The sequence below is a fragment of the Gavialis gangeticus genome, unplaced genomic scaffold, assembly GCF_001723915.1.
Source record: "Gavialis gangeticus isolate Ggan-Ray unplaced genomic scaffold, GavGan_comp1, whole genome shotgun sequence".
NCBI lineage: Eukaryota > Metazoa > Chordata > Crocodylia > Gavialidae > Gavialis > Gavialis gangeticus.
Genome location: NW_017729022.1, coordinates 162,211,660 through 162,220,743, shown reverse-complemented (window position 1 = coordinate 162,220,743; position 9,084 = coordinate 162,211,660). Strand labels below are relative to the sequence as shown.

Genomic DNA, 9,084 nt, shown 5'->3' with positions numbered 1-9,084 from the left:
GAGTCGCAGCCGGGCGACGCGCTGTGGGTGAGGGCCGGGCCGGGCAGGGGGGCCGTTGCGGCGGCTCTGGGCGCCCGCGCTCCCGGGCTGCCTGCGGGGCGGCGGTCTGTGTCTGTCTTGTTGTCTACTTGTCACTCCTTAATTCTTGACTTTGAACCTTTTCCGGCTGTTTTTATTGGATTTCGTGTTTGGCTCTTACGTTTTACTGGCACGGGTGTATTGTTGTTTTCCTGTTTCTATTTTATTTCTTAGTTTTTGTGTGTTTTTGCGTTTGTGTTTTCTTGGGGGGGGGGCTTGGCTTCTTCTTTGGGGTTTTTTCCTTGTTTTGTTCCTGTTTGGTTTTGGGTTTTTTTTGAGGGGGTTGGTTTTAGGGGTGCTGGGGGGCGGTTGTGTTGGTATACTTCTTATTGTATAATATTTAAAAAATGTGTTTCTTTTCATACTTGTTTTATTGTTTTTATGTTCTTACTTTATTTTTCTAGTTGATTCTTTAGTTTGTTTTTAATTTTTTGATGTATTTATTATTTGTTTGTTCTTACATTTATTTATTTATTTGCCTACAGAGCAGTGTTTTTTCTTGTTGCAAAGACCTCAGAAAGAGCCCTCCCAACAAGTGGAAATTTTAAGAGCTAGCATTTCCCAAAGGGTGCCTTGAGAAGGGATATCTTGAGTCTAAAAAAGGTTGAGAACCACTGCTCTAGGCTGAGGGCAGGCTTTGGTGGTGTGCTATACACGATGCCAGGGGTCACACACTAAATGGTGACAATAAAAAAAAGCATTGAAAACTTTTATTGTCATTAATCCCTCTTCAGGGAGAGAGCGGTAAATAGCATTTGATCATGTGACTAAGGATTGTAACCTATATGCATGCAGGGCTCTATCTAAGATTTCACAAACACTCTCATTGAATTTGCATGATTTTTCCCCCCCCCTCTCCTCTTGACTACTCCTACCAAATATCAAATCCCCCTTCCAAAGAATGGACGAACTAGAGCATCTTAAAAACACAGCTGTAAGTTTTGTGTTTGTTTGAAACATCTGAACTACAGTAGCAGATGTTTTCCAAAAAATAGACTGACGCAGATAATTCAGCCCAAACATTTTGCATTGCAAAATTAATAGTCTGAAAACAGGACTTCCTGTTGAATGTCACGCCCCCTCTACCTGTTATAGAAGTGTTAAGATCTGTTACACACACAAAGCAGCTATCACAATAAAAAGCTCCAACCAGCTGTAAAGTGACACCTCAAAAAGGTGTACTAACTTTCTAACTGATTGCTGTTGAGCTTTAATTTGCATGGGTAGCAGGATCTTCCCTGTGGCTGAGAGTCCTGTCAGCTGACAGAGCTCCCAGCCACAGGATGTACCTTTCCCAACATGAAACCCCTGAGCCCTGGGGATTGTGCCTGATCCCCAAGGGTTGGGAGTGTGTGAAATCCCCAGGCCCACACAAGGCTCTCAGCCCCAGCTGCACTTCATGGGACCAGAAGCAAGCATTAATTGAGGGACTCTTGGTCCTGGCTGCATGTGAGGTGCAGCAGGGACTGGGAGCCCTGTGAGGTGTGGAGCTCTAGGTCCCAGCTCCACATGGCCCCCATGGCTGGGAGCCCTCTCAGCAAAGCTGTGGAAGCCTGCTGTGTGCCAACAATAAGGCACAATTGGATCTAATGCATGATCCCACAGTCACACCTCCTGCCTTGTGCATGTATGGCAGGAGGTGTAACTGTGTGGATCACTTATTAAATCCAGTCATGCTTTTACCTGAATGTGTAGAGGGGCCTCAGTGGGGTTAAGTGCATATTGTTCTGTGGCCTCTCTCATTACATCATTAGTAGAAGCATTGCAGCAGGTCAAGGGAAGTGTTATTTCCCTTTATTCAGCACTGGTGAGGGTACCTCTGGAGTACTGTGTCCAGTTTTGAACCCCCCACTACAGAAAGGATGCAGAAAAATTAGAGAGAGTCCAGCAGAGAGCAGTGAAAATTACTAGGGGGCTGCGGCACATGACTTATTATGAGGAGAAATGGAGGGAACTGGGCTTATTTAGTCTGGAGAAGAGAAGACTCGGGGGATTTAATAGCAGCTTTCAACTGCCTGAAAGGGGGTTGCAAAGAAGATGGAGCTAAACTATTCTCAGTGGTGGCAGATGACAACAAGGAACAATGGTCTCAAGTTGCAGCAAGGAACAACGGTCTCAAGTTGCAGCAAGAGAAGTTTAGGTTAGATATTAGGAAGAACTTTCTCACTAGGGAAGTAGTAAAGCACTGCAACAGGTCACCCAGAGAACTGGTCAAATCTCTATCCTTGGAGGTTTTTAAGACCTAGGTAGACAGTGCTTTAGCTGGGGTGATATAGTTGGGAACAGTCCTGCTTTGAGCAGGGGTTTGGACTAAATGACCTCCTGGGGCCCCTTCCAACCCTCATTTTCTATAATTCTATGATTACCAAGTTTCTACTGTTGTCAGGTTGGGACAGGACTTCAGCAGTTTTCTAGGAAGTGGGAACAGGCTGCAGGGTACTTACCTTCTGTCAGTGCTGATATGCTCACCAGTGTAACTTCAAGCATTTTGATAGCTATTCATTTCTTACAGAATTTTGAAACGGCTGTTCAGGAAAATATTACTATTAATGGAGAGCCCTGGCAGGAAACTTCAGATGAAGATGAGCTTCAAGGTGGTGTGTGTTTAATTTATCTTATATCTTAATTTTACACCAAGCTTTTACCTTACCATTAAGGCAGTAAATCTTCCTTTTGTTGAAACTAATAGATGTGTTATCAAGGGAAAAATAAAATAACACTGAATCCAAGTCTGCATATGTCTGATTGAGAAATTAGATTCATCCTTGCAGTACAGTATTTCTCCACAAATAGTCTTGAGAATTAAATGAAAAGAGAATGTAATTTGAATACATAACCCAGGAGTAAATGGGAGGAGGAGACAAAGGAAGAAAGGCATATTTTCAGAACCATTTGTGTTTCTCTCTAAATGCCTAACTCCCATTGAAATCAGTAATTCAGTTTAATCAATGAACAGGGTTTGGCATGTAAATGCCTTTTGAGGATCTGAGGGTTGGTTACCAAGGAGATAGGTGACTTTAAAATTCTGTAAGTAGGTGATTCATATTTTAAACTTCTTTACATAAACAGTGTTTATGAAAATTATCTTGTAGAAGGGTTCATAACAAAAGGAAAAATAAGGTTATCTTAGTCTGGGGGAAAAATTGTATGCAAATTACTTGTTTCACTTCCATTCAGACTTTCTAAAAATACAGGCTAAACAAAATTTATTTGGGAATATCTTTTATTGGAGTAACTGGGAGATGTTAGGCAAGCTTTTGAGCGTAATCTTTCTACAAAAGACAAAACCACCTTCTTCCCACAGAAACCCGCAAAAATAACAAAAACAAATCTGACTAGCCCTCCCTTTAGGAAGAAACTTAACAGTGCAATCCTCAGCCAATACAACTATCAAAACAACCTCTCCCCTTTGGAGAGAAAAACCAGATAGTTCTTATTTAATGATCCAGCAACCAAAACAGTGATCAAACCAACAGATCAAAGAGAGGCCGTAGTCCTTCTCAACAACAAAGGCTTCATTAACAAGGCAGGCAGCTCTCTGACACCCAGCAATTATAAGGAACTCAGAGAAGACCCCAAAACAATATTAATCTTTGAACACAGGCATTATCAAATCCTTTTCTTATCAACTCTAAGGAAAAAAAAGCACAAACTTAACCTCCTTTTCTTTTGCCCCAGGAACTCCTTACATGTTCTCCAAGGTACACAAACAAAACCGTGGCAAACTAATATCCATCTGCAGTACCTTCACTGACCTACTAGTACAGTGGAGTCACATCTTACACGGGGGTTAGGTTCTAAAGTCAGCGTGTAAGGCAAAAATCGCATATAGTCAAAATTACGGAATCTTGATGGCATGGATGCTAAATTCATTGCAGCCATATTTACGCGCAGCGAGATGCTCACGCTATGAGAGGCACACGGGAACTGAGATCGACTGAGGGAACAGCAGATTCATGTTTCCCATCTCGTGCTCACTCTGGGGCATATGCTCATTTGAGTGGAATGGCAGGCGGAATCGCCCACACTGTTTAAATCGTTATTTTTCTCTTCTTTTTTTTTTTTTGTCGAGTGCGTATAGTTGAATTTGCGTAAGTTAAATGCGCGTATGATGTGACTCAACTGTAGACTTCATATATATCAGGGGTGTCAAATAAATGGCCCCATGGGCCAGATTCGGCCTGCAGAGCCCTGCCATCTGGCTTCCAGTGCTGCCTCTTGGTCTGATCAGACCCACAAGGGGCCTGGTGCATACTCTTGGTGTAGAACCAGTCTGCAGGCTGGATTGGGCATACCAGACCCTCTCTTCCTCCCCCATCACACCTGACCTGGTGACCAGACCAGCCAGTCCCAGAGCTGCTGGGGCAGGCAACACACATGGTGTAGTCCATTCTGGCTGCTATGGGATCTGTGTCTGTGTCTCATGCAACACAGGCCCCAGACCAGCTGGAGCAACTGCTGGATCAGATATGCTTCTGGTCCACTTACGGGTCTGCTGCCAAGTGCACTGGGGAGTCCCCCACTTTCCTGTAGGATGCTCCATCCGCCCCACCATTGTGTCATTCACAAGCCGCCTGGTACCTTGAGGTACGTAGAAAAAACATTTAAAGCTGTGTCTATTTCCAAATCTCTCTGAATCAATTAAAGGGTCTTTTGATTTGATTCAGAGATTCAGCCACCAAATCAGGTCGAATCTCTGCCGAATCAAATCGGGGACCAAAGCTTTGCGCAGCCCTACTATTTATTTATATGTCAAGCATCTGTCAGCTGCTTCTTACTTGGTTTCTACCAAGTTACTGCTTCTGGTTTTTTGTTTTTTTGTTTTTTTGTTTTTTGTTCCTCAGGTTTAGCGATCACTTCAATTAACATTGGTTAAACAAAAGTAATGGTTTTACCTGCTATATGTCTTAGGCCAGGGGTTGGTCGTCAACCTGTGGCCCATGGGCCAAATCTGGCTCCTGGAGCCATGGCTTTAGCAGTGGGTGACTCTGCCCATGCTGCACCAAAGCCAGGTGGCAGGGGAAAGCAGAGAAAGTCCCAGTGCCCGCTTGTCTCAGATCTGAGCTAGGTCATATCAGTCTCTTGCCAGAAAATGTTGCTAACCCTTGCCTTAGTCTGTTTGCTTCTTTCACAGATCTGAGGAAGGACGTTTGTGCCCCAAAGCTTGTCTAATTTATCTGTCAGCAAGACAGTTAATTCAATAAAAGATATTACCAAGCAAATTCCCTTCTCGCATGTCTTCTGGATCAGGGATGGCCGCCTGCAGCATGAGTGCTGTAAGTGGCATTGGCAGCTTGTGGGTGTGGCATATGGAAGACGGAGGATGGAACAGGCAACACAGTGACGGTTAGGGCAGGGACCACAGGGAAGGAAACAGAAAGCAGAATAGCAGATGGGGTTAAAGGATAGGGATTGGAGTGGCACTTGGAGAGACTATGCAGCTAATTTGTGTTATGCCTTCCAGAAGTTTTTCAGTTTTATAAATTGTAGCATCCAGCCTGTGTTAGCTCTTAAGGGTTGTAATAGAAAAAGAAACATTAATAGATTGTCTTTGCAAGGTCTGTAAACTGAATGTGTAATTATAGGGACCTTTGGCAGAAAACAAGGTAAAAGATGCACCTTATAGATTTACTGAATCAGAGATGCCTAAGGGGCCTTTAGTAACCTTTAGCATTCAATGGAAACTGTATGATTTGGTTGTATATACTAGTAACTTGGGATTTTTGCCTTGCATGCTTCAAATGGTACATCTCTGTTGTACACTTTAGTGTAGTGGAAAGGCACCCAGGCTGGTTTAACGCTTTGTGCTTTAGAAATAACATATGAACATAAAAATTGTGCATTTATTTTAATTACGAAAACAAGTTTAGAGTGTAATGACTGCACTAAACAAAACAAAATCCTCTTTTCCAGCCATGTATGTCTTGTGTTGTTTAAACAAGTGTTGTATAAAAAATTCAGCACACTTCTAGAGTTTAATAAATTACATGCAAGAATTGATATTCCACTAGTTATAACTGTAGCTTGAAAGGTAGGGAAATTAAGATTCACTTCTTATGTCCTAACAGAAATTCAAAAATATTTTAATAATATATTTAAAAATCCAATCAACCTCTGTAGGAAAAATTAAAACCTAGTAATATTTTTACTTACATTTTTTTTATTAAATGAACATTTTATTTTTAAAAAATTGGATTAGGACAAAGTGTAAACTGACAATTCTGGATAAATATTTGAAATAACTTTTCATATCTCTACATTATATAGACCCCCTTCTAGGATTGCCATAAAAATACTTTGCCCATTAAGAAGTCATGATGAGGTGGTGCTGCAAAGATTAACCAGGAGAGGGGGCTCTAAATCCACCTTTATGCAATATGCTAGGGAGATCTAAAATATATCAAGACTTTGAACCCAAGTATACTTTGGATGGAGCATTGTAACTATTCTAACTCCCCTTTGCTTCTGGCTTTTGACTTCTGTTTTCTGTTGTCTAATGGTAGATGTTGTAACTTGAGAATAATAAGGGCAGGTATTTAACATTTTACTTTAAAGCTTAAACTGTCTGAAGTTTTAAACAGTTGCCAGATTTAATTGCAAAATTGCAGATGCTCAGACCATAGGATAATAAATACTGTAGACACTTTTCAGAGGACTCTTCAATTAACAAAGGTGAGAAACTGCCATATGTATTCTGTTATGGCATTAAGAACCTTTTAGAAAGCTAATATTAATAGAACATTTAATATAATATTTGCTAGAACATTTGAATTAAGTGTGTTATGTACAAGTACACACATGGAAAATATTTAAAAGTGTATCATTCATTTAATATTGTATCCTTCATTGCCAGGATTGTGTGCTGCCTTCTCAGAATTTTTTTAATAGTAAAAAATATCAGTCGTTACTGCTGAAATATGGTAGCGCCTTTAAAAATACCTGGTTTGTTATTGTGAGAGTCACCACATAGTTACAGAAAACTCGTGATTCACATAGATTGCAAGGCCTTACTTGAGTGACTTCAGACTAAATACATTTCTGAAAAGCCTGCCACAGCATATGAAAGCAAAGGGATTTAGTAGCCATAGCAAAATACTTTTCAGATTTAAGGACAGATTCATTGCTTGCTGAAATTAGTTGAATTGTTCCATTAATTATAATGGGCTCTGATTACAACTTTATTCACCTATTGCAAATTATTACTCCAGTGTCAACTGTATTTGGTGCAGGGTGTGGTTTTGGATGTGAGAACTACTTTCTTTTTACACACAGACTTTATTATATGAACATAGCTTATTCTCTAAAGCATATAATTAGGGGCTGTATTGATACCGATGTTTAAAATCCTACCCCCAAACAAGTATAAAACAAGTTAAACAAATATCAATCCAGTATTTACCCTACTCTTAGCAAAAAAAAAATCACTCTTTTTTTAAAAAGTCAGTTAGCCTGAGAAGGATGCAAGAGATCCAGGCTATTGGTCTCTTTGAGTAACGATCCACATGCAGCTGACCCTCAGTGTTTTAGTACATTCTAGCTTTTGTACAGTCTGTGCTTTTTGTATAGCCCTGCATCATGTCTGTGTATGACTCCACCTTTTCTGTTTATGCTGTACTGTAGTTTCTGAACACCAAGCATGTGCAACTTTATACTTCCAACATAATGGAAGCGAGGGACCCCTTGTAGAACTTACCATCGTTTTAAAGGTTTTCGCCAACAGATATTAAATTTAAACACATCATTACCTGCTATTACAGGGAAAGGATGACCAAAAAAGAAGTGCATGACAGTTGTTTTAAGCTATCCATTTAACTCATTGGTGATATAATTTATACCAGACTACTTATTGCAGATATAGCTCTTTTTTTCTTGCAAGATGTCTTGCTTTGTTTCCTGTAAAAATATTAGTATTTTTCAAGAGTATTTTTCAAGGCCCTATGACTTTGCATATGTCACTTTATTTTGCTTATGAATATAGGTTCTGATATCAAAATCCTTGAAGATCAATTTGATGAACTTATAGTCGAGACTGCTTGCAAGCGTAAGCAATGCCCCAGAAAAATACTGGTACATATCATCAAGACCATAAAAGCCGAGCAAGAAATATTGGTGAGTAATTTACAGTTCTGATGAAAAGCATAATTTGAATTGGACTTGAGATGTGCATTTGAAAGAAAATAGAGGAATTCTGTCAACATAGTGGCTGAGACATTGTATTTGAAGTTTTTCCCAATTTTGTTACTGGTTCTATGGCATCTCTGAGTAAATTGCTTCCATTTCATAGTAGCTAGGGTCAGGAGGGACCTGAACAGATCATCTAGCCTGACCCCCTGCCACAGGCAGGAATAAATGCTGGGTTCACAAGACCCCAGACAGGTGATCATCTAACCTCTTTTTGAATTTACCCAAGGTGGGGTGAGGACCACTTTCCTAGGAAGCTGGTTCCAGATTCTGGCCACCCTAACTAAAATATTGCCTCGTGATCTCTAACCTAAACCTGTTTTCCATCAGCTTATTACCATTGTTCCTTGTCACCCCAGGTGGTGCTGGGGAGAATAGGGCTCTTCCTATTTGCTGAAGATCTCCCCTGATGAGTTTGTAGGCAGCCACCAGGTCTCCCCTCAGCCTTCTCTTGCTGAGGCTGAACAGGTTCAGGTCCCTCAGTCTCTCCTCATAGGGCCTGTCCTGCTGCCTTCTCACCCTCTCCTCTGAACTCTCTCAAGGCTGGCCACATCCTTTTTAAAGTGCAGCGCTCAGTACTAGACACAGTACTCCAATTGTGGCCTGACGAATGTCGCATGGAGGGGGAGTATCACCTCTCCGCACCAGCTTGAGTTGCATCTTTGGATGCATGACAAGGTATGGCTGGCCTTGCTGGCTGTGGCCTGGCATTGGCAGCTCATGTTCATCTTGGAGTCGGTAATGACTCCAAGATTCTGTTCATAGAATCATAGAAGTAGGGTCGGAAGGGACCTTGTAGATCTTCAAGTCCGACCCCCCCCGCCT

At 41.2% G+C, this 9,084-nt stretch overlaps 1 protein-coding gene across 1 annotated transcript in view; it reads left to right on the top strand.

Moving 5' to 3' along the window:
* The window catches only part of NSL1 (NSL1, MIS12 kinetochore complex component), a 22,599-nt gene that overhangs the window by 1,324 nt on the left and 12,191 nt on the right, over positions 1-9,084 (top strand). The window contains exons 2-4 of the mRNA XM_019515902.1: positions 4-27; positions 2,591-2,675; positions 8,057-8,187. Of these exons, the coding sequence (XP_019371447.1) occupies positions 4-27; positions 2,591-2,675; positions 8,057-8,187 (240 nt within the window). The remainder of the gene's footprint in view (positions 1-3; positions 28-2,590; positions 2,676-8,056; positions 8,188-9,084) is intronic.